This window comes from Macaca thibetana, chromosome 17, assembly GCF_024542745.1.
Source record: "Macaca thibetana thibetana isolate TM-01 chromosome 17, ASM2454274v1, whole genome shotgun sequence".
NCBI classification, from domain to species: domain Eukaryota; kingdom Metazoa; phylum Chordata; class Mammalia; order Primates; family Cercopithecidae; genus Macaca; species Macaca thibetana.
In genome coordinates, this window is record NC_065594.1 from 24,541,966 (window position 1) to 24,568,764 (window position 26,799).

The 26,799-nt window shown below is 36.7% G+C and overlaps 1 protein-coding gene across 11 annotated transcripts in view; it reads right to left on the minus strand.

Moving 5' to 3' along the window:
- The window catches only part of ZC3H13 (zinc finger CCCH-type containing 13), a 100,291-nt gene that overhangs the window by 19,494 nt on the left and 53,998 nt on the right, over positions 1-26,799 (minus strand). For 8 of the 11 annotated variants that reach the window (XM_050766160.1, XM_050766157.1, XM_050766165.1 and 5 more), the window contains 5 exons: positions 15,936-16,246; positions 12,214-12,678; positions 7,885-8,076; positions 4,235-4,318; positions 3,335-3,890 (listed from right to left, as the gene is read on the minus strand). In XM_050766160.1, coding sequence (XP_050622117.1) covers positions 3,335-3,890; positions 4,235-4,318; positions 7,885-8,076; positions 12,214-12,678; positions 15,936-16,246 — 1,608 coding nt within the window. The remainder of the gene's footprint in view (positions 1-3,334; positions 3,891-4,234; positions 4,319-7,884; positions 8,077-12,213; positions 12,679-15,935; positions 16,247-26,799) is intronic. The other 3 variants (XM_050766166.1, XM_050766168.1, XM_050766167.1) reach the window with 1 other exon arrangement.

The following is a 26,799-nucleotide window of genomic DNA, read 5'->3' on the forward strand; positions in this document are numbered from 1 at the left end:
TCAAAAGAAGACATACAAACAGCCAACAAACATATAAAAAAACGCTCAAAATCACTCATCCAGGGAAATACAAATTAAAACCACAATGAGATGCCACCTTACTTCTACAAAAATGGCCATTAAAAAGTAAAAAACAACAGTAAATGTTAGCATAGACATGATGAAAAGGGAATGCTTATTCACTGCTGGTGGAAATGTAAGTAAGTACAACCTCTATGAAAAACAGTATAGAGATTCCTTAGAGAACTAAAAGGAGATGTTTGATCCAGCAATCCCACTACTGGGTATCTACCCAAAGGACAAGAAGTCATCCTATGAAAAAAACACATGCACATGTATGTTTATAGCAGCAAAATTCACAACTGCAAAGATATAGAACCAACCTAAGTGCCCATTGGCCAATGAGTGGATAGAGAAAATGTGGTATATATACACCATGAAACCATGGAATATTACTTAGCCATAAAAAGCCATAAAAAAATGGAGTATTACTTAGCCATTTTGTTTTCTTAAAAAAAACAAAACAAAATAATGTCTTTTGCAGCAACTTGCTCTCACTTGTAAGTGAGAGCTAAGCTATGAGTATGCAAAGGCATACAGAGTGATATAATGGGTTTTGGAGACTCAGAACGGGGAGGGTGGGAGGAGAGTGAGGGACAAAAACACACATGTTTGGTACAATGTACACTACTCAGGTGAAAGGTGCACTAAAATCTCAGAATTCATCCAGGTAACCAAAAACCTCTTGTACCCCAAAAACTATTGAAATAAAAATAAAACAAAAACATTGCAACACATGTATATCCTAGACAGCTCCTTTATATAGATGAGCAACCATGTGGAGAAGGCCCCAGGTGTAATATGACAATTCACAGGCCCAAGCTTGTGTACTACTTTATTCAAAGCTCCTCTCCCATCAATAACTGGCCTATTTCCCCATTTTTCATATCTAATGACATGCTATGACAAGAGAATGGGGTGAAAGTGACACTGTGCAGATGTGAAGAGGATTCAGGAGGCCTTGCCGCTTCAGCTTCTGCCCTCTTGCTATGTTTCTACCATCACATGCAAAGCAGAGTTTAGACTACTGAAGTTCAGGGGGTCAAGTGAAGGAGAAACAAGATGTCCTATTTGCCAGACACATGAGTGAGACAATCCTGGGCCTCCAGGCCCAGCTGCATTGTCAGATGGAATGTTGATACATGAGTTACTCCAAGTGAGACCAGCAGAACAACCACTCTGTTGAGCCCAAGAAAAACTGCCAATCCACAGAATCATGAGCAAATAAATGGTTGTTGTTTTAAGCTACTAACTTATGTGGTGATGTGTTACACACCAAGAGATAACTGATAGGCTGGAATAAAGTGAAAATTTAAAACATGAGATAAAGTTATTTCAAGGAAATACCTAAATAAACACAATTAGAGTAAAATAAAATACGGCAATTTGGCAAACCTTCTACATAACAGCAGTTAAAAAAAGTGCTGGATAAACTGAACTACTGAGATGACAATACAGTTAATGAAAGATTAAGATATTAATCTCACATAGTTTCTGTTATAGAGTTATTCAACTTCTAAATTTCTGGGGTCATTGTCAACTCTTAGATTGTCTAACCATGAAAAACCAGAAAAACTTTTGCTATTATAAGCAGATATCAGAAGCATGAAAAAAATACAGTTTGAGTATCCCTTATCCATGAAATGCTTTGGGTTTTGAATATTTGCATTGTACTTACTGGTTGTGCATCCTTTATCTGAAAATCTGAAATGTTCCAATGAGCATTTCCTCTGAGTGTCATGTCAGCGCTTAAAAAGCACTAGATTTTAGAGCATTTCAAATTCTGAATTTTTGGATTTGGGATGCTCAATCTGTATTAATGAAAACATAGGACTGAATAAAAGATAAATAACAAAGATTTCAGAATTTTCATCTTAGAAAATAAAGAGGTCAGAAAAGTGGGGGATGGGGAGGGCGGGAATATGTACCTGTGCCTCCATGTGTTAAAAAAGATATCTCTGAAGTTTATGTTCAGGTAAGATTGTTCAAAATGTAAGGAGAGGGAAGCAGGAAAGTAATCCAGGGGGTGTACTACAGAAAACCATGGCTGCAAATTAAAGAGTAGCCAAGACCTAAGGGAAGAAGGTTCTACTTCTGTGCTGCGTTGTTTGGCCCTAACCATAACCCACAATAGGGAGGATGAAAAAAGCCTAAAGTAGGCAGCCTGTATTCACCCTGTGGCAAACGAGCTGGAGGTAGGAGCAAGAAAACTGAAGATACATAAATTATTTTCTCAGTATGTTTTGGCAAGGTAAACCAGTGTTTATCCCAGTTGGAGGCAAAAAAGCAGTTAATTCTAGTAAGTTTTGTTTTGTACCCATAGAACTTCAAAATTGACCAATCAGAGTCTAGAATTCTCATGAACACTGTGATCAGCTTAGTCAATTACTGTCTCCCCATCAACTAATGAGAGCCCCAACACAGAGAGGACTGCAAAGCTGACAGGGACAACTCTGGGGCCATCTTAGCCATCATTTGGAGAAAACCTTTCTGAGACTGAAATTAATACAGAGGGAAACTGGAGAGACGGAAACTGCTAATGCTTTGTTTGAGAATCTGAATATAGCCACATCAGAACAAGCAAAAGCTAATCTCCAACTTCCTAGATATTTGAGCAAGTAAGCTCTTTTTTGGTTAAAAGGGGGTGAGCGGGGGGGAATGACCTCGATATATGAGATGCCAAGAACACATCTTTTGACCCCAAAGAACTACTCCACAGCACAAGAGAAGACACTTCCTTTTCTCTCATCTTCGAACCATGCAGTGATTACAAGGATTCCCTCAGTTCTAAAACATTGTCAATGCTTCCTGCAGCCTGGGGGTAGTGACTCCATAATTACAAGCACATAAAATTCATGAAGGATCATCAGAATGGCACAGGTGATATCCCTTGGTGACTAGTCTAGGTGATGTGATGGGATACAAGTTCACTGATTCCTGTCTTAATTTAAAAATTGCTTTTTCTAGACAACTGAAAAAACTTTTTTTTTTGGAGACAAGGTCTCCACCCAGGCTAGAGTGCAACGACATAACCTTGGCTCACTGCAACCTCTGCCTCTCAGGCTCAAACAATCCTCCCATCTCAGCCTCCCAAGTGGCTAGGACTACAGGCATGCGCCACCATGTCCGGCTAATTTTTGTATTTTCTGTAGAGATGGAGTTTGCCATGTTGCCCACTCCTGGCCTCAAGGAATCTGCCCGCCTTGGCCTCCCAAAAAGTGCTGGGTAAATAAACACCAGATACATATAATAACTGACTGATAATTATTCTTACTTTGATTTTCTTTCATCATGTCCATCTCTTGGATTCCTATCTTCTCGGATCTCTTCTCGCTTTTCTCTGCGGTCATCTCGTCCTTTGTCTTTGTCTTCCCAATCCCTCTGGCGTTCTCGTTCTTTATCCCTTTCTCTCGCTCTTTCTCGTTCCCGTTCTCGCTCTCGCTCTCTCTCCCGTTCTCGCTCTCTTTCCCTCTCTCTTTCTTCTCTTTCTCGTTCCCGTTCTTTTTCCCTGTCTCGCTCCCTCTCTCTTTCCCGCTCTCGATCGTGGTCTCGGTCTCTATCCCTTTCACGATCTCTCTCTTTTTCTCTTTCTCTCTCTCGTTCCCTAGCCCGCTCTCTTTCTAGTTCTCTCTCTTTTTCTCTTTCCCGATCCCGTTCACGTTCCCTCTCTCTCTCCCGCTCCCTGTCTCGTTCTCGTTCCCGATCTCTCTCTCTAGCCCTTTCATCTCTTCTATCATCCACTCTGTCTACTCTTCGTTCCTCTCTTCTTTCATCACGCTCAAGCTCGTCATTCCTTCCCTGATGTCGAATTGGTGAGCTTGGTCTTTGATCTACAATGAAAATCAAGTTTTGTCAGTGATTAATTTGACAGATAACCTATTGGTAAGACAGCATGGTAAATCTTAAATTTTATCTGTGTATAGGGTCACACTGGCAACAAATTACAAACCAAGTAGCATATTTAATTTTAACTTAATATCCAAGTAACAATCACCCCTAGACCTTAAATTTTTTAAAGATAATTTTTATTTGCCCTCTAACTACCATGTTTCCTGCTCCCCGTCAACCCCCTTCCCCACTCCCACTGATCCACCTTTGATCTTTCTCTGCATGCTCCCTACCCTACCTCCAGCCCACTGCTCCAACCCCACTTTCTGCCATCTCTACCCTTCACCTCTGATCTTCTCTGTCCCCCCAGCAGGACCTGAGAACACTGGTGGCAAAGGATAGGGGCAGCAGGAGGTGTAGAACATAGGAGCTGAAGGAAAAAAAAAATTTCCCTCGTAAGTCACACCTCTAATTTCAGGCCAAAATATATACAAATCAAAGTGCAGCTATTATGTGAGGAAAATATAGTGAACAAAACATATGTCAGAATTTGTTGCTGCAATATCAATCTCTTATCATGAACTGTAATATTAAGGGTACTGATGTCTAACAATCTTGAAATAAATGTAAAAAGTGTTTCATATTAGTGATATATATTTGTAATTAATAACCAATTACTAATAAATTAGAAGCTTTACTTAATTATATAAATGACTACTCAGATGAAGAGCTGTTTTCTTAAAATGTTAACTGATAACCTCATCACACTTTATTTAAATTTTTTTCCACGTACACACAAATCACATAAACAGAGTAAATGAATGCATGCTGCCCAAATACCCCGTTGAGCAGAAAATTAGTCTGGGATAAAAAAACGTATACGAGGATGGCATGAACTTTTTCAAAGAGATAGCCATTTTTCAAAGCAACTACTGTAGTCTGATCTAGGCTACTGTGATGTTTCCATTTACATACTATATATCTACTGGTTGTTCGATAAAGATCATATTATAATACGGCCAACAGGTTGGTAAGTGGAACATTTAACATCAACTCATTAAGCAGAATAATTTTAGGATGTTTCTAGGAAGGGTTCAATATGGTATTTTGGATTTCCCTTCCTAATCACTGATTAAAAAGACAAGTTCTATCTATCTTTACTATTTTAGAGGTTATAGACCCAGATACAAACGATCATAGCATTTTAAAACGAAATCAAAATGAAATCCTACACAGTCGCTTCCCCCCTTTCTATTTAAAAACAGAAATTATGCTCCAGAGTTGTCTTCCCAATGTCACAGAGATGGTAGATGCATTAGAAGTCAGTTTTCTTAAACGCTTTTACTTTTGATGAAACCAACTGAAAGTAGTTCTTCTGTATCATACTTTGGATTCCTAGAATGCTATCTACCCATCTTTTGTATTGTCTGAATTCCTAGTTTGAAGGAGTCATACCAACATCATAATCATTACAAGATAACCTGAAACAAATTCAATACCATAACTTATAGCAAATCATACTTTAAATTTCTAATTACAGCAATATCAGCAAATAGACTATTCAGACATGCTTTTATGAGACATATAATTTTATTTTCCCAACCAAAATATCAATGCTTTCTTCAAAGGAAAATGCAAAGAATATAAGAACATCACTTTAATATGTCTAAACTATCTTCCCCTATCTTTCCCCCAAAATGTGTTATTCAAAGATGTGCTTCTACTTACACATTTCCTTATTTTAATAAACGACATACCAATTCATTAAAGCTGATAATCTCTGAGTTGTCTAAGTCTCATCATATCCAAGTACCATCAACTTCACTTCTAAAATATTTCTTTGTTCCTTTCTCTATCCCCACAGATAGAGTTATTAACTCAGACCTTGATCAGGTCTTCTTAGATGCCTATGTCATCAACAGTCTAACTAATTGGTATCCTTGTTTTCAATCTTTCCCAACATCCTTAATATGTTTTTGATGAAAATTATTTCTTCCAACTGCTTCAAAGCAGTTATCTTGTAGGCAGTGAAAGGCAATTAAAATCAAATTTTTAGCCTGACTAGGCTAAACTTAGGTCATTTACTACCTGGCCTATAGTCTTTCATCAGTCCTTTTCTCTGGCTTCTTTTCTACCTTGCCAATTATAGCATACTCTGACTCCAATGTTGTAACATAATTCCTTACTACTCCGAAGCACATGTTTCTTTCAGTCCTGGTGTCTATACATGCTGCACCCTCTCCCTGTAAAGTGCTCCTTCTATAGTTTCCTTTTATCCTTCAGGCCCTAATTCAGATGTCACTTCTTTAGGCAGCTTTCTTGGAATTGCTCAGAATTGAGTTTGCTCCTTTGTCTTCTCACAGAACTTTTATACAGAGTAGTAGCATTTATCCTACTTTGCTTTTTTGGGTGGGGAGTTCTTCCCTCTCCCCATTAAATTCTACAAGGATAAGAATTATTGTACCTCAAGTGCCTAGCAAAGTGCCTAACATGGGTACTCAACAAATATTTGTAAAATATTCATTAGCCTCCAAAATATTTTTTTATTTCAATCATACATCTGATAATTATTGAAGTAGTTACAGTAAAATTAAAATAGAGAACTGAACTCAGAAGACCTGAGTTTGAATTCCAGCTCTGGAACCTACTTCTCTATAATATTGTAATCTTACTACTCTTAGATCTAATCCCCAAAACTCTGAAAACATGAATTATTTTATCATACCTACACTTACAAGGATATTGTAAAGATTAAGTCAGAATAAATGTAAAGCAATTATCAGAGTTCTTGGCACCTAGCAGAAGATCAATACATGTGGTTGAACTAACCATAAGATTGAAACCAAATGGTACTACTGAATTCAGGCATGAGATGAGAAAAATCTGAGCAAGGATATGAAAATAGAAAAAAAGGAAAAAAGAGATTTAAAAAAAAGCATCACCAGTTCTAAAAGTCCTAGGGAAGAAATAATTTCAGATATCAAAACAGAACATAGAAACTCCAGCCCTATCTGTAACTAAGGAAATTCTACATATCTTTTAACCAAAATGCATTAGGCTTACCATACAAACTCAACCCAATCAATTCTCCTACTTCTGATCCTATCTATGCTCCCAAAAGTAGACGATGCCTTAGAAACTTTATTATTCTTCTACTACTAACCAATCAAGATATAATATTACCTCTTTGATTCAGCCCATAGTAAAGTATCAATATTCAATTCTCTGGGCCATCAAGTTTCATGCTATATTAATCTAGGCATTATAGTGAACCTTACTTCAGCCAAGGTTAGTAAGACCTTCATAAAATTTTTAATGTTTAAAGGCCCAAGTAAGTACAGAAACAAAAGCTTGCCAAAGAAAGTATTTACATCCTTCTTAAAAGTGCTTCCTAATCTTGCTTCAAAATTGATTTAAGAGATCATCAGATAGATGAACAGAAAAAGTTTTGGCTTAAGACATATAAGAATGCAAAATTAGCTAAAGCAAATACCATATCTTCTCAGGATAGAATACAAATAAAATATTTCTCTAAACAATCCCTAGCCCTATCATTGGTTTTTTTTTTTTAATTTTTTTATTGCTCCTCTCTGAAAGTCCTTATAAAATTCTATTGATCACAGCGAATGAGTGAGCAGCCAGGATACTCAGATGTGAAGTTTAGGTATTTCTTGAATCAGAATTGCCTGGAATGGAACCCAACCATCTACATACTTTAAAGGTTTGTAAGCTATTTGGTTAAGATGAGAGACACACAGCAGGGCACCCAAGTTTTTGCACTTTGTTGCCAGTAGGTACTGGTCACTAGCTATTGACATAATCCCTCCCAAACCATGTGAACAAAGATTATATGAGTATATATAATAGTTTCAAGTGTGTCATCAAGCACAAGCCTTAAAATATATTTTACATTAAATAGTAAATTGGTAACTGTTTTAGAAAACAATTCACCCAATTGATATTATTCACTATTTAATAAAATTCTGTTTGACAAACCTCTCTCTCTGTTGTCGCGACGGTCTCGCTCTCCATGTCTTCTCTCAAAGGAAGAATCCCTTGCTTGATCTCTGTTGTCTCTTTCAGGATATCGGTCTCTTTCAGGATAGCTACTTCGAGTTTCCCAGCTGTCATGATAGTTGCTATTACTACTGTGACTATCAATTTGAGAACCTCTTGAGCTTCGACTTCCTAAACAAAGGACAGTCACACAAATGTTTACCCCATACACTTTATTCAACAAATTTCATCAGTTGCAATCTTTCCTCCTAAAAACCACTAATATATATATTTAATATTCCAAAGTGTGGTAATCCCTCCTGAAAAGAGTATCAAGCAATGAATCAGAACAACCAAGGTGTCCAATGACTGACCTGAGTAGACAAAGTTCCAGTTTTCTCTATCTATATAAAAGTCATACGATAAAATTATAAGATTCATTAAAGTTAACCTGTCCCCCCGCCAAAAAAAAACTATTTCTTCATATCTAATTCACAGATATATAAAAATAATGAAAAAAATGGGTATATATTATTGCTTAAATACAGTTTACAGTGAAAACATTCCAACATAGAACACCAAGGTTAATGACATTAAATTGTATGTGAAAATTTTCATTAACAGATGTGGGAAACAGACATTCACAGTGGCTTTGTTCATAACAGCCAAAACCTGCAAAGTACACTAATGTCTTTCAATGGGTGAACAATTAAACAAACTGTGGCACATGCATGCCATGGAATACTATTCGGCAATAAAAATAAATGACTGATATATGCAACAACTTGGATGAACCCCAAGAAAAAATTATGCTGCGTGAAAAAGCCAATCTCAACAGGATACATAGAGCATTATTCCATTTATGAGACAATTACAGGATAAAGGACACGTAAGAGGCTGCCAGGGGTTGGGGCCGGGGGCCAGGCGAGAGTTGTGGCTATAAGGGGGTAATAAAAGGCAATCTTAGGATGTTACAGATGAGTATCTTGACTATGGAAATGGGCTACACATATGATAAAACTGCATAAAGCTACATACAGACACACACCCAAGTGCATGTATACTGGTGAAATCTGAATAAACTCTATGGATTGTACCAATGTCAGTTGTTTGGTTTTGATACTACACTACAGGTAGGATGTTAGATGTTAATACTGGAGAAGTTGGGAGAAGGATAAACAAAGTTTCCCTGTACATTTATTTGCAATCTCCTGTGAATTCCTAATTACTTCAAAACAAAATGAAATTAAAAAAACAAAAAAACAAAAAAACAAAAAAACCTTTTTTGAGCAGGGAGGGTTAGGAGTAGAGAAAGAAGCAGTACTGGGGCTGTGATAATTTAGGAATATCTGGCAAAAACAGACAGAAACTCTGAGGGCCCTGCCCTTAACCTCATAGAATTACCACAAATCAATCTTGACAAAGATGAGTTCACTCCAAACTTAAAAGAACATATGACAAACTAACCCACCCAAAGTCAGAATCAAAAAGCACTTCCCCAAGATTTAAAAAACAAACAAAAACACAAAGAATATAAATGTAACAGGCTTTTGAGACCTAAAAGAATTACAGCATGATTCTATGGGTATTTTAATAATCAAAATAGATATGAAAAATATTTTAATAATTAAAGACCAGGAAGAAAAAATGTAAAACATTTTTAAAGACTACAAAAAGGCTACCTATAACATCTAGGAATGAATGGGTTAACCATCAAATCAGACGCAGCTAAGAAAAAACTGGTAAACTAGAAGTTAAGCCTGAGAATATGACCTAGAGGCAAAACAGATAAAGAGATGAAAAATTTGCAAGTTAAGAATGAGAGAAGATACAATGAGGAGATTTAATGTGTCTAAAACTATATGTTGTTTAGAGTTACATTAAAAAAAATAATAATAAAGCCTGAAAGGATGGAAAAAGATATATCAAACAAATACTAACCAAAAGACAGCTGCCAGCAAAACAATCTTCAAGAAAAATACAGGCTGAATGCCCTTTATCTGAAATGCTTGGGACTACAGGTGTTTTGGATTTTGGAATATTTGCATTATATTGATTCAGCATCCCTAATCTGAAACATTGGAAATCCAAAATACTCTAATAAGCATTTCCTCTGAGTGTTATGTCAGCTCTCAAAATGGCTGTTGTCAGAGTTGCTAGTGGCAATAGTTGAAAAAAAAGAAAATACATTAAAAAGTTTGAGATTTTGGAGAATTTCAGATTAGGGATGCTCAACCTGAACCTGGCATAAACAGTCATTCTATAATGAATAAAGAAATAAATAACTCATCTTATGTGTACCTAAGAGCAAAGCCTCAAAGTATTCAAACAAAAAAATGATCAAACTATAAGAAGAAATGAACAAATCTACAAATTCCACAATGATAGTGGAAGACTTAACTCACCTCTCTGTAATGACAGAACAAGTAGACTAAGAAAAATTACATGTAGATTTGAAAGTGTAGTTAAACAAATTTTATCTTAGAGACACACTCTGCATTCAACCATTACAAATGCAACTCCCTTGAAAGCATATGTAGAACACTTACAAAAACAGACCACTGAGCCACAAAATAAGAGTTAACAAATACATTTCCCAAAGAACTGACTTTCAACAGAGTATTTTCTGACAACTAAAATGGGGTGAGAGAACTTAATCCTTAACGCAATAAAAAGCATCTGCAAAAAATCCACAAACACCATACTTAGTAATAAAATGCCAGCAACAATCCTTTAAAATCTGAAACAAAGCAAAGCCCACTCTACTTATATTTAACACTGTATTGATAAAGATGCTCAGCAGGTTACTGACAGAAAATTAATAATCAGAAAAGAGCCAAATCAGTCTGTTCCTAGGAACATTTGTTAAGACAATCTAATTAGATCAAGAAAATACAGCAACATCATTTAAATGTAAGATTAATATACAAATGCCAATTACCATTTCCATGTACCAACAAAGCATTAGAAAATGCAATGTTTTCAGAGACACCATTTACTGACATACGTACACAGTTATTCACTAAAGCATTGTCTGAAAGAGATGGAAGATTAGAAAACCAAAATACCCAGTAATGCAGCACTTGCTGACTTTATGGTATATTCTACAATAGATAACATGTGCCAAAAGAAGAAAATAGCTGTTTACCACAAAGAAAGACATGAAAGATATTTTTACTGGTTGAAAACAGTAGGATATAAAATAGTACATAGATTTTTCCACTGTTTTTAAAAATTATTTTTGTAAATCCAGAGGGGAAATCAAATGGATATTTATTTGCTCGCGTAAAATGTTTTTTGGGAAGAATACCTACAAAGCTGGCAAAAGAGTGGTCAGGGTACAAGGGAGGCTTTTCACTATATGTCCTTTTATACATTCAAAATTTTGAACCATGTAAATGCATAATTAAAAAATTTTTTTATCTTACAAAATGTAAAAGCACTATTTATAATGGCAACAAAAATAGAGGATACCCAGGGAAAAAAAATGTAAAAAATATTGGAAATATTATAAATTAAGTTGATGCATTTGAAATAAAAATCCAACAATTTTTTATGAAATTAAAAACTGTTTTCTAAAATTGACATGAAAAAGTAAAGGGTCAAGAAAACACAAGGCAGCTCAAAGAAGCTAAAGGACCCTCAACACAAATATGAAGCTGAAATACTGACCAAGGATTGACTAACAGACCAATGGAAAGAATAAAAGTGATCAAAGTTCTGCAGCAGTGTTTGGGGAGAGGGGAGAAAAGCAGGTGGAGGTAAAGAGAGGTCATGATAATTAAGTCTCAGCAGTTTGGAAATAGTTACAATATATTTAAGTCATTTGGGTGATGGCAAATACTTTTTATGAAAAGAAAAATGGCTCAAGATAATGACATGTGGCAGTTTGACAGGGTCTGAAGCAAGTACAAATACTGAAGAATACACAAATCAGTCATTTCTGATGCCAACAATTTTGAAAACCCACCACTTTAATTCTACTTTAATTTAATGAACATTTTATCATATTTATACCTATTTAAAAGAAAGTAACTTCCTTGTGATTCTACTTTTTTGTCTGATAGTTATTTTCTTAGTGTTCTACATTAATCAAGATGACAGGCATGACTGGATATAATTGGGGGGGTCTAGCTCAAGCTCCATTTACCTTCTGCTATTTTAACTAGTAATTCCAATTAGGAATTTATAAGGAAGACTATAAATTCAATTAATTAAAAATTACTGCGACAAAATGATAACGAATGTAAGAAACAACATATTAGAAATCGTAGGAGATGTTATACTTTCTATATAAGATATAGTTCATTGACAAGTCAAAAACCTTACCCTTTTCAGGTAACTCAGGAACTCTCCCCCTACTTCTGCCCATTCGGTCATTTCTAATTTCACTTCGAGACTCATTTCTGGACTCATTCCTTATTTCAGTACGAGAACTTTCTTCTCTCAAATGGTTTCGGCCATAACTCCGGGATTCTTCTGGATATGCATCCTCCTTTCGATGAGTATCTCGACCTTCACGGTCCCTGTAGTCATGGGCATCACGAGTGGACCGAGAATCTCTGGGATCACGGCTCTCTTTGGTATCTCTGCTATAATCCCTCATCTCTCTTGAGTCCCGAATGTCTCTGGAGTCTCTTAGTTCCCTTCGGTCCCTAGTATCTCTGGCATCTCTCCGATCCCGACCATCTCGAGGTTCTCTGTCATCTCTGTGGTCTCTAGAAGAGCTCTGATCCTGTTCATACTCTCGTTCTTCTCTTGAGTCCTTTTCTCTGTCTCGTTTGCCCCTAGTATCTATAATGCAATTTTGGAAATCGACTGTAATTGCCTTTACAAAGTTTCAGGAAACTAGACAACATATTTAATACAGAACTTTAAAAATTTTATTACAATGACAATTCATGTTCTTTGCAAAAAATAAGAAGCTAAAATCCCAAAGATAATTAACACTTGATAACAATGTTCTTCATTAGATAAACTCTGAACATGAATTTCCTCTGCCCCGACTTACCTATACTTACAGATCCTAAACAACTGAAACAAATAAGTTGATCTCCTATCATTGATGGCTTACTTTTTAGAAACCACTTTTAAATACAAAGACACTTCAGTTACTTGAATCTTTTCTGTCAACTATTAAGCTAGGTTAAACTAGACCGTATGTGACCTCCTCAAATGTACTTAAGTACTTGAGGGTAGCCTATGGTGAGTAAGCTAGCTGGTTAAGTGATACTGTTATTCACTCTCTTTTCCTGCACTGTTTAATGGTATAACACTCATGTGTGCAAGTCTTTAAAGCTTTCTTAGAGCACTTTCTAGCTGGGTGTGGTGGCATGTACCTACAGTGCCAGCTACTTGGGAGGCTGAGGTAGGAGGATCGCTTGAATCCAGGAATTTGAGTTCAGCCTGAGCAACATAGTAAGATGAGACTTTTTCTCTTTAAAACGAACAAACAAAAAAGCATTTCATAGAAAAAAAAAATACTTTCACTTTTTAAAAGCTGGACTGAACGACACTGACTATCTGAAAAAACCATGTCATTTTATAATAAAGAAATAGAGACCCAAAACTTAAATGGCTTAGTCAATCCCATAGTTGGAAAGATTAGAAACCACTCTTTACATATATTTAGACAGGGCATAAACTGATTATAACAAATCTGATATGAAGCCAAAGAATTAACAAGAGAACCTCAAAGAATAAATACTGCCCTTTTTATCAGATTCTTCTGCAAGTTGCTCTTATACTCTGGAATTGCCCTAGTCTGAGGCTATTTTGGCAACTCTAGCAGCCTCATGCCCAAAACATTATAAGTTTACTTCCTTTTCTCTTTGTCTAGTGGCTAGGCCCACAGACTTTCTCATGGACCCAAACATCTTGTAATCACAAGGCCCTCAGACCCTCATCAATAACCTATCTCCCCCACCAATTCCTTTGTCCATATATCCATATCCACAAATCCCGTTTAAGGACAAAGGCAAGAGGCAAAGATCTGACATATCTCCATCCCTTTCTGTGCATAGCTTTCACTTCTACTCCTCCCCCAATACCAGCTGTGCCTGAAAATGTGTTCACTTAGTGCCAGATCTTTTTCTCATGATGCGCCCATCTGTCTTTACAAACACATCTAGGTACTGTATTTTGTTCTTTACCTACCTCCCTATCCTTCCACCAAAATTATCCGTATTTCAGAAAATGATATCTAAATAGAGAGGAACAATTTTTTAAGTACTTACAAAGAACTTAAAACAATTACGGTTTGTTACGAGAAGAATCCCTTAATACAAGCATTTCTATGAGACTCAATTGCTTACTATTTTCCCTTCATTAGTATGTTTAATAATGTTAAGGGAGTTTTCATTCAATAAGAAGTCATTAAATATGTACTATATTCCTGGTCAACTCTAGTTGTTAAATATCTTATTAAAATTTATAGAAAGGTACAACATAAGAGAATTTTCCCATCTTACCAATGTTCCATAAATACTGCTGTGCTGACCTAGTCCCAAAATCATACACACACAAAAAAAATTCTATCACATAGGTGCTTTCCCCAGTCCCTGCTTATTTTCTTGAATATCATTCTCATCCGCCATTTTCTTGAACAAAAAAACCCGATTAATTATTGCTTGCACTGTTGATAGGAAAAGAATACTAAATTCAACATGTTTCATAGGAGACTGCTGTACTCCACTCACACAGAGGCGCTTAAAAGGCAAATTAAATATAAATGTTGTTGCAAGTAAGCATTTCCTGAGTACTTACTATGTTAAAAAATGAACACAGGAGAAGTTAGAAAACAGACTTAGTAAGTTAAATCTACAAAGACCAGAAGCTTAGATAAGAAGTAAAGAGAGAGATGAGCCGGGCGCGGTGGCTCACGCCTGTAATCCCAGCACTTTGGGAGGCCAAAGCGGGCGGATCACAAGGTCAGGAGATCAAGACCACGGTGAAACCCCGTCTCTACTAAAAATACAAAAAATTAGCCGGGCGCGGTGGCTGGCGCCTGTAGTCCCAGCTACTCAGGAGGCTGAGGTAGGAGAATGGCGTGAACCCGGGAGGCGGAGCTTGCAGTGAGCCGAGATCGGGCCATTGCACTCCAGCCTGGGCGACACAGCGAGACTCTGTCTCAAAAAAAAAAAAAAAAAAAAAAAAAAAAAAGAGATGAGAGCTATTAAACAGGCTTTATTGCCAGGTAACAATAAAATCTCAGCCTGAATAGGGAGTAGCAAATCCAAAGTTAACTTAATTCTCAGGGATACAGAAAGGAAAACCACTTTGCTCACTTCTTTATTATGACCTAGAAATTTGACGAGTTGGTTTGCAATGACCTTCTGCAATTCCCCCCAGCCTTCACTCCTTTATCAAAACACTTCTGATGCTTTCCAACTATGCTCCCTGATTTGTTGCTTTTCTTCCCTTCACTTCGTTTTCAAAAGACATTAACTCAGCAATTGAAATGGATGCTCTAAGGATCAGATGGCCAAAAATTTCCAGAACTTGAGAGTACTTACTCAGCAGAATATCTTTTATTATTATTATTATTTTTGAGCTGGAATCTTGCACTGTTGCCCAGGCTGGAGTAGGGTGGTGCAATCTCAGCTGAATGCAACCTCTGCCTCCCAGGTTCAAGCAATTCTCCTGCCTCAGCCTCCCGAGTAGCTGGGACTACAGGCGCATGCCACCATGCCCAGCTAATTTTTTGCATTTTTTAGTAGGTACGGGGTCTCACTGTATTAGCCAGGATGGTCTCGATCTCCTGACCTCGTGATCTGCCCACCTTGGCCTCCCAAACTGTTGGGATTACAGGCATGAGCCACCGTGCCCGGCTAGAACATCTTAGCACCAGCTTAGCATAGCTGTAAATACCAACTTGTATATACCTAACAGCTTACATTCCCATGTTGTTAAGCATCTCCTATTGCCCTCAAGAATTCTAGTCTGTGTGTTACAGAAGACTTAACATAGCAAAGTCCTCCTCCATTTCTTATTACAACAATGAAGCTGGATATCCAATTTTTCAATTAAAAAAATCAAAGTAAAGTACACACCTTCCCTCCTTTCATGACGTCGATCATGAGACTGTGAAGTTCGTTCATGATCATGTCTCCCTTTCTCTCGCATTGGAGAGCGATGCCTTGGAGGACTCTGCTTTCTCTGAGGAGACGACAAAGAATGTGAAGGATAAGGAGAGGCAGAGCGTCGTAAAGGTGGAGTTAGTGTCCGCTGATAAGATGGTGAAGGAGTTCTTTTTCGACGAGGAGAAGGAGAATGTCTTTGAATAGATGATCCTGATTGTGAGGAAGATGAGTGATGTCTAGAAGATATAGGAGAATGATGCTGTCCTGCTGGGGAAGTAGACCTACAAGGAAAAACAGTAACAATAAAACATGTATTCCAGAACTTCATTTCTAGCCAAAGGAAAATCTTTAAAAACAAAAAAGTGAATGTAAAAGTATAGCTAATAACTCCAGGATAAATTTTAATTCACGATGCTGTAAAATTATAAGTCAGTCACTTTTTAAAGACGTGACTTAACTTTAAGTCAACCAGAAGCAACAGTTCAAGCACAGATACGTGGTGCTTTTCTCCCAGGCTTTAGTGCCAAAGTACACTGCATTTTCCAACATACACCATCTACCCTAACTTAAAGTATGGAATTCACTCTGATAATCTGACAGTGTGAACAAGTACTTGGAGGGAGAAAACCCACAAACTATGGCAAAACATACTACTGAGATCTAGATAGAAAGTGGCTGTGAGAATGCCTGTAAATTCATGGCTATGGGAAAAGGGGAGCTAGCATCAGCTAAGGCAAACAAAAAGTCCACGTTGCTTGGGTTGACATTTAGGATGATGAAAGAATCCTAGAGTTAAGGAAAGGATAACAAAATATATACTGTCTTTAACTTAAGTAATCTGCCTTCACTGTGGGCAGCACAAACTGAGAGTTAGTTCATAGTTCGTGGTTCAACTAACGCCTCCTCTATTCCTTGCAAATCATTTTCTTTCACTGCTACCAGAGAAACAACACATAACCTCATGAAACAGATGTGATCATTAAGTGCATCTGAATCACTCCTAGAGTCTATTATGCCTGGGTCTTGTCCACACTTTTGTGCAATAACTAAGAAGCAGCAGCAAATAATGTTTAAAAAACATTCTAGACATGCCTAGAGAAATATATTCCTCAAAGCAATCATCTCAAGAGCTAAAAGCTTATTCAAAAAAATTCTGACTTTTTTAGTCAAAGCACTTCTGTAATTATCTTCAGTGTCTATGATAAATATTATTTTAGTATGTACAATGATGGCACAAATCATTACTAATTCTAAACCAGTTTCTCAACCCTAGCACTACTGACATTTTGTACTGGGTAACTCTTTGGAGGAAGGGGAGTGTCTTGCACAGACATATAGGATGTTTAACAGCATCCCTGGCCTTAACTCACTAGATGCCAGTAGCAGCTCTCCCATTCCAAGGTATGACAATAAAAAATTACTCCAGACATTGACAAATGTCCTCTACCAGGCAAAATCACCTCCAGTTGAGAACCATTTCCTTAAACTATGTTGTTTATAAATGATGCCTTAGTAAACCTTCCATCAAAAAAAGGTTTCAATCTATAAACTACTTATAGTTTATAGTTATTTATATCCTACTACTCAAGGTCATGGCCAAGGTCTGATTTTTCACAAAAAAATTTATAACTTCTGGCATAAATGGGTTAACGGGGTCATGGAATATCTGGCTAAATGTTATTTCTGGGCACATCTGTGAGGGATTCCTAAAAGAGTCTGGCATTTGAATCAGTAAACTGAGTAAGTCAGGAAACCGATCTAATATATTAGGAAGAATTTGCAGAAAAGAATTTAGGCAAATAAAAATACCTTTGGGTAACAGTTGACTGAAATAAAAAGTCTGCTAACTAGAACACTACACTCACCTAAACATCAAGTTTTCTGTGACTTGATTAAAGCTTTATGCTTTTAATAAAATAGTGATTTCTTTCTAACATAAAAAGGTAAGCCATAAGCCACTAAAATTTAATTGACTCTAAATAGAAATTTATTAACTTAACAGATAACATGAGTGGAAATACTCAATGGGTCTTAGTCAAATTTGGAAAACCATTTATGATCAATGCCCATTTAAATGCATCCTACTGAACAGAAAAATCACTGCAAGAGTAAAAATTAGAGTCAGTATTTTCTGGTGCTTTTCAATTTCAATTTCAGCTTCATTAGCTTCTAGTAAATTTTTTTATTTTTTATTTTTTGGGGGACAAGGTCTCACTTTGTCACCCAGGCTAGAGTATAGTGGCATGATCATGGCTCACTGCACTCTTGGCTTCCTGGGCTCAAGTGATCCTCCTGCCTCAGCCTCCTGAGCAGCTGGGACTACAGGCACATGCCACCACACTCAGCTAACTTGTTTTATTTTTATAGAGACAAGGTCTCACTATGCTGCCCTGGTTGGTCTTAAACACCTGGGCTCAAGCAATCATCCTGCCTTAGCCTCTTTAAAGTGCTGGCATTATAGGCATGAGCCACCATGCTTGACAGTTGTCAATTTAAAAAACTAAAGAATGGTTCTCCACTGAACTGATATTTTGGTTACTTCTGAGTTTATTTCTGGGGTATACTTAAAATTGTTTCAAGAATGTCTACAATAGCCTTGAGTTATTAGTTCATAAAACTTAAAAAGATAAAACAGTTAATATATACTATCTTTAAAAAACACATTAGGATCCAATCATGCTTCTATTTAACTTGATGTCTATAGCATGGAAGAAAAAACTTCAAACTTAGGATAATCAAGCTATCATATTAAGGTCAGAACACTAATGTGTTGTCAAATAATGGCTTCAACTTTTTAACCATATTTTCTTCTTACTCAACCTTCACCTATGTCCATTCTGCACATATAAAAGGTATGATTCTAAGTAACGAAACTGTCTTGAAATCTGGTGAAAATTAACAGTACTTTGGCTACAGAGTATTACAGAGCTATAGTAAAGTACATTTCCACTTAGAATAGAAGTAACTTCAGATTAATTAGTCATATGATTTATAATTGGCTGGTTTCTTATCTGAGGAAAAAAATAAGTCAAATTTGAAATTCAAATAAAGAAAAAAAGAAAGTTTATTTAATGAAGAGAAGCTTAATACCTTAAAACAAAAATCTGTATAATGTAAGCAAGAGCACTGTGATTTATTGTATACAGGGAAAGTTGATCTTTAGTCTGACTAGATTCCAATAAAACACTTGTTAGTGCTGCTATAATTAGGACATGATGTGGTGTGGAATGAGAATATTCAGGGTATATTTCATTGTGGGAAAAAATGTGAAAATTAAGAAATTTAAAAATAAAAACTCCTCTCATTCAAGATGCAAGTAATTTCACCTGCAAACTAATAGGCGTACCCCAGACTTACTTAAAAATATTAACACCAATTTTTCTCTCAAAAAATGGTTTTTATTTCTCAAATATGAAAATATGCTTACATAATGCAACTAACATTCCTATTTTAACCTTTAAAATCATGGAAAATGTATACATTTTCAAAAACCAAAGGTAATATGGGCACTACCAAAATCAACTCTGTTTTCAGTGATAAAATACAATACAACATAATACACATTTCACAAGTAGAAACATTTAGGTTCTATTACTTTACATACGAAGTTTATACTTATTAAATCACTTTAATTCACTCAACAAATATTAAGTGAGCACATACTAACCTCCAAGTATTATTTTTGGCAATGAGGATACAGAAATGAAAAGAACAAAATCACTAACATGATAACAGTAATGACATTAATAATAGCAAGTAACATATATTGCTACTACGTGCATGACACTATTTTAAGTGCCTGTCATATATTAACTCACTTAATCTTTATGACAATCTAATAAGGTAATTGAATGCGATGGTTAATTTTATGTGTCAATCCATTTATGCCTAGTGTTCCATTATTGGAACACTAAGCTTGTGGGAGTTATTTATATCCTACTGCTCAAGGTCATGGCCAAGGTCTGATTTTTCACAAAAAAATTTGCAACTTCTGGCATAAATGGGTTAACTGGGTCATCGAATGCCCAGCTATCTGGCTAAACGTTATTTCTGGGCACATCTGTGAGGGCTTCCTAAAACAGTATGGCATTTGAATCAGTAAACTGAGTAAAGCAGATGGCCCTGATCAATGTGTGTATCATCCCATCTACTGAGGGCCTGAACAGAACAAAGAGGTGAAGGAAGGTTACATTCTCTGTTTGCCTGACTGCTTGAGCTGAATGTTGATCTGCCCTTGCTTATTAGGTCTTATACGCTGACTGGAGTCAGCTTTTTACCTCTCACGCTTCTGAATTACACCACCAGCTTTCCTGGGTCTCCAGCTTGTAGTCAGATCATAGGGCTTTACAGCCTCCATAATTGCATGAGCCAATTCCTTAAGTAAATCTCATTCTAGACATATCTTCTATTGGTTCAGTTTCTCTGGAAAACCTTGACTAACACCTTGAGGGAGGACTGGAAACCAGTCTCTCTAGTAACAGAGTCTATGGCCTAGGGAGCAAACCAACAATGACAAAGCAAGACAATTTCTGCTAATTAATGTAACAAAGTTTATAAAAAAGGACAACAAAACAGAACTGTTAGGTCCAAACAACCACAAAAAGTATGTGCTTTTTATTCTTGGAGCTTAAAAACAATCTACATGTGTGTGGCAGGAATACCAGCTATTTGTCTTTTTCTAACCCTTGATCACAAAACACAAAAAGTACGTCAGGGTGACTACTTTAGGTTGCTTGGTAAGGAAAGGACCTTTACTGGAGGATATATTTGAGCCAAGTGCTGAAGATCTGAGGGAAGAGCTTTAGGATCAATAAGCACAAAGGAGGCAGGAGGGATCTTGATGTATAAGAATAGAAAGAAGCCAAGTGGAACCACAGTTTATGAGAGAATAGAGTCTCATGAGAGAATCAGAAAGCAGGTAGAGCCAGATATGGGCCACAGGTCATGGTAAAAGTCTGGATTTTATTCTAAGCATGAGAGAAAGCACTGGAGAGTGTTAGGCAGGTAAGTGCCATTTAAAATATAACAAGATCTTACTTGTCTAAATAAATCTGTAAGATGAAAAAAGAAAATGCTTCTGTGTGATTTATTTTACACCTAGTAGCCTGCTATTCTTTTGCAGCAGGGTAAATACTCCCTGGAAAGTGAATCATTTCTAACTGAACAATCTTACAGAACTAGAAAGACCCTTGTCTGTGGGAATCTTTTAAAAGATCACTCCACAATGATACTTGTAACACAGATTAGATTAAAAAAAAAAAAACCTCATACAAGTTCTAGATAACACAAGAAAATCTTCACTAAAGTACTAATAATTTTGTTTAGATTTCATTTTTGCATGCACAAATACAGTATGGTTGGCTCCTGAACAACATAGGGTCACACTAACGTGAGTTTTCTTCTGCCTCTGCCAGCCTTGAGACAGCAAGAACAACCCCTCCTTTTTGCACTTCTCCGAGCCTCCTCAAAGGGATGATCTTTATAATGATCCACTTTCATGTAATGAATAGTAAATATATTTTCTCTTCCTTATGATTTTCTTAACATTTCTTTTCTCTAGCTTACTTTGTAATAAGAATACAGTATATAATACAAATAACGTACAAAATATGTGTTAATCAAATGTTTATGTTATCAGTAAAGTTTCCAGTTAACAGTGGGCTACTAGTAGTTAAGATTGGGGGGAGTCAAAAGTTATACAAGGATTTTTAACTGTACAGGGGGTTGATCTCCTGACCCCTTCATTGTTCAAGGGTCAACTGTAATTTCAAGTTTCAATTAAAGAATAAAATATGTTAAAGATAACCCTTAAATTAACCCATCCTTTAATGCTATTCAAATCCAGAATAATTTAACAACTAATACTTTTATGAAACACGGTTCAAGATAAGAGCCTTACATAGACTTAGTCAACAACATGGCTTGAACTAAAAACCGTACCTACCAATGTGATCAAGGGTTAGAAAAGGACAAATAGCTGGTATTCCTGCCACACACATGTGGATGGTTTTTAAGCTCCCAGAATAACAGCATCAATATTTAAAATACAATAAAACCCAAATACAACACACACTGGCATAAGACAACTGGCTCCTTCTGCTTGGTGGAACCAGTTAAAGTTACTACTTTCTGCTGAGGATAGGGTAGGGTGGCAAGAATATGAAGCAGAGGACCAAACCAGGCCAAGAAACAGCAGGCAATCCAGTTTTGGAAGAGGAAGGTGCAGAAGTCCCCGATCTGCATTTCCCAGACATAATACCTTCCCAGATCAGGCCACTGGGTGCCAAAGAAGGGAGATTTCTGAAATCACTGCCAATGGCCTGGAAGTCCCATCTAGTCACAGAAGCCAAAATTCTTCCCATGGTCATTTAACTACCAGTGGAAAAAAAAAAATGCAACAACCTGGCACCAAACCACAGCCAGATTAGGATGGATTTTGACAGTGCAGGTGGGGGCTATTTTATTAATGTCATTATAACACAGCCCTACATTCTTTACAGAATTGACTCCATACCAGCTGCTACTAAAAACCTCTCTGAAAATACTTGAGAACAGCCTTCCTCAAGTCTCCGATTTCGCAAAGCTTGTTGGACAAAAGCTAAAAGTACAATTATTTAGGGTCATAATCTCTTTCTAGATATGAGTTTCTCTCCCGAATTCAACAAATTTTCCCAACATCATACCTACTGAAGAGAGTCCAAGCCTTGGTTAATTTCACTACATGTGAAAGGCTTCTTTTTTATCCATTGTGAATGAATTGTTTTGATGTTTATAAAATGATTTCATTCTTAACATAAGCCTTTCATAAGCTTAGTGTGCAATATAATCATGTTTGGCTATATTACAAACCCCACATATTTGGAAACACTATTTCACACACATACACCCACACCCCACCACATTAGTCTACTTGTACTAGCAAAGCTTTTGGAAATATTTTTGCTCACTGCTGCAATACCAGCTTTAGAACAGGTACTCAAGTAACTGTTGGATGAATAAATGAAGTAGCACTTTTACTTCAGCACACCTCCTCCTAGTAAGCTTTCTGAGGCCTCACCAGAAGCAGATGCTGGAGCCATGTATGTACAGCCTGCAGAACCATGAGCCAATTCAACTTCTTTTCTTTATAAGTTACCTTGTCCCAGGTATTTCTTTATAGCAAGACAAGAACAACCTGATACAACTACTATCAAGTAATAAGCAGATTTCTACATTCAGGTAATTGTGTTGGAATGATTGTTTTTTAATTAGCTATGCTCTCAGTACTATTTTCTCATTTGGCCACAAAGTCCTACAACCTAGCATTATGATTAAAATATATCACCTGTCAGTACAATCATACTGAAACCAAAATATCTGGCAGAATGAGCTACATGCAATTGTCAGATGATTTTTCTGATTATTATCCAAGAAGATTTTGTGTTTAAACCCTTGTTCCTAAAATACTACTAATGTATTACTTTCCTGATTTGGCATGGGAAAGTATACAGAATATATACTAATATAAGTGAGTACACTTATAAAAGCAAGTATTACAGATCTACCAAAAGATCATCATAAATATTCAGTTTAGGATTATCTAGACATAATAGGTTAGGAATATTAACACAGAGTATTCCCTTCAAAAATTATCTTTCTGACTAAATACCTAAAATAAACTTAATTTCCCTTTGATTTACATCTCTTCTAAACAATTTACAGGAAAAAAGAATTAGTTTAGTTTGTTGGGTTCCCACCACAGTAGGCCCCGCTTACCTTTTCTTTTGTTTTTCCTGGTCAATCATAGTCCATATATACTAATGGAAACTTCCAGAAATAAACAATTCATATGTTTTAAACTGCACACACTTCTAAGTGGCACAGTGAAATCTCCTGTTGTTCCACTCTATCCCAACCTGGACATGAATCATCCCTTTGTCCGGTAACCACACGCTGTATGCACTTGCTCACTGATCACTTTGTAGCCATCTCAGTTATCAGATTGACTTGCAGTTTGGCAACAACAGTAATTATGCAGTTCGAGTAACCCTTATTTTACTTCATAATGGCCCCAAGTGCAAAGAGGAGTGATGCTGACAATTTGAATATGCCAAAAAAAAAAAACAAAAAAAAAGCCATAAAGTACTTCCTTTGAGTTCTTAGGAAGAAAAACTGTATGCTGAGGTTGCAAAAATCTACAATAAGGAATATTCTATACATGAAATTATGAATAAAGAAAAAGAAATTCATGCATCGTATATACAAGGTTCAGCACTATCTGCCATTTCTGGCATCTACTGAGGGTCTTGGAATGTATTCCCTGAGAATAAGGGGGGTAGAAATAGTATTTTACTATTCTCTGTAAAGAGTAGGTCATGGAAAGTTTATTTAAAAAAAAAATATTATGGGAAATTGCTATATTTTCTGAAAGCAGAATAATAAATCCATAAGACTTTTTCTCTGCATAAATGACTAGTACTCAGGTTTTCATCAACATTGCATAAATAAATCAAAGCTGAGTAAAGTTGGAAGACACTGATAACATTCATTTAAGAGCTGAAGGCTCCAAATTATTCAATTAAAAATTAACCACATGACAGAATTTTGTATTAAACTTACAAATACTCTGGGAAGAGTACATTTTTAACAAACTTGACATGCCAATGACAGTTTGGGAGGAAAGTACTCAAATCCTTGACATCAGGTTAGTGTCCTAGGCTTCAAGAATGATTCATGATTCTAACATGTTTTTGGAGAGGGGAAAAATCATAAACTTTTCTAGAAGGGTATGGGCACTCTCCCTCACCAAAACACATACACAGGCAAAGTTTTATACATAACTCAAGAAGCTTGTAGACCCCTAAAATCCACCAATGGACTTTGGGTTAGAAGCACCTGATATAGAAGGTTGGACAACTGAGACACAATTATCTATTATGAGTCATGGATAATTCAGTAAGCATTAACTGTTACAACTTATTTTTGAATTTGGACAACTGAGTCACAGAGAACAGCTAGAAGGATTTAAAGTCAGAGGATCGTGTAGCATTGTTGCATCTCCTATGCCATGTGTATGCACACCTATGCCACGTAAATGGGTAACTCAATAGAAAGCCATCCTTTAAGAAATGTAAGCAACCGCATATATCCAGTAAGCCTAGTGGGTCATACTTGAAGGAGGGCAAAAAAAAAAAAAACCAAAGCCAAAACCCACATATTTGGAAACACTATTTTACAAACACACACAGACACACACACACACATACCCCATCACTATATTACTTCTACTTGTACTGTCGGATGAATGAATTCGCAATTTTACTTAAGCACAACACCTTCTAGTAAACAAAACACCACTAATACGCCCATTATAACATTCAAAGTGTTTTTAAGGGGCATTTTTTTCCAAAAGGAATTTAGACACTAAAATTTAATTACATTCCTTATTAATCTGAAGACAGTGACAAAGATACTGTTTAGTTTTAAAATTAATACAGGTACACCTCAGAAACGTAGGTTTGGTTCCCACAATAAAGCAAATATCACAGTAAAGTGAGCCACACAAATGTTTTGGTTTCCTAGTGTACACACAAGTTATGTTTACACTATACTATAGTCTTTTAAGTGTACAATAGATTTATATCTAAAAAAGTACAGGCCGGGAGCGGCGGCTCACACCTGTCAGCACTTTGGGAGTCCGAGATGGGTGGATCACGAGGTCAGGAAATCAAGATCATCCCGGCTAACACGGTGAAACTCCATCTCTACTAAAAATACAAAAAAAATTAGCTGGGCGTGGTGGCAGGCGCCTGTAGTCCCAGCTATTCAGGAGGCTGAGGCAGGAGAATGGCATGAATCTGGGAGACAGAGCTTGCAGTGAGCTAAGATCACGCCACTGCACTCCAGCCTGGGTGAGAGAAAGAAACTCCATCTCAAAAAAAAAAAAAAAGTACATAACTTAATTTTTAAAATACTTTATTTTTAAAAATGCTAACAATCATCTAAGACTTCAGAGAGTTGTTACCATTTTGTGGGTAAGGGTACTATCTTGATGCTGATGGCTGCTGACTGATGAGGGTGGAGGCTGCAAAAGGCTGAGAAGGCTGTGGCAATTTCTTAAAATAAGATGATGATGAAGTTTGTCACACCAATTGACTCCTCCTTTCAGAAAAGATTTATCTGTAGCATGTGATGCTGTTTGCTAGCATTTTACCCACAGTAGAATTTTCAAAACTGGAGTCAGCTGGGCATGGTGGCTCAAGCCTATAACTACAACGTTTTGGGAGGCTGAGGCAGGAGGATTACTTGAGCCCAGGAGTTCGAGATCAGTCTGGACAACATAGCGAGATCTTATCTCTACAAAAAAATTTTAAAAATTAGCTGAGTGTGGCGATGCATGCCTGTAAGCCCAGCTACTTGGGAGGTTGAGGTGGGAGGATCACTTGACCACTTGATGGGAGGCAGAGGCTATAGTGAGCTGAGATGGCACCAGTGAACTTAAGCCTGGGTAATAGCCAGACACAGCGAGCTGAGATTGCGCCGGTGCACTTAAGCCTGGGTAACAGCGAGAACAAAAAAAACAGCACATACATACACAAAAAACAAACCTGGTGCTCTCAAACCCTGCTGCTGCTTTGTCAACAAAGTTTATGTGACACTCTAAATTATTTGGTGTCACTGTCATTTAAAACATGTTTCTAGCATCTTCACCAGGAGTAGATTCCATCTCAAGAAACCACTTTCTTTGTTCATCCATATGAAGCAACTCCTCATCCGTTCAAGTCTGATTTGAGATTGCAGCAATTCAGTTACATCTTCAGGATCTACTTTTAATTCTAGTTTTCTTGCTATTTCC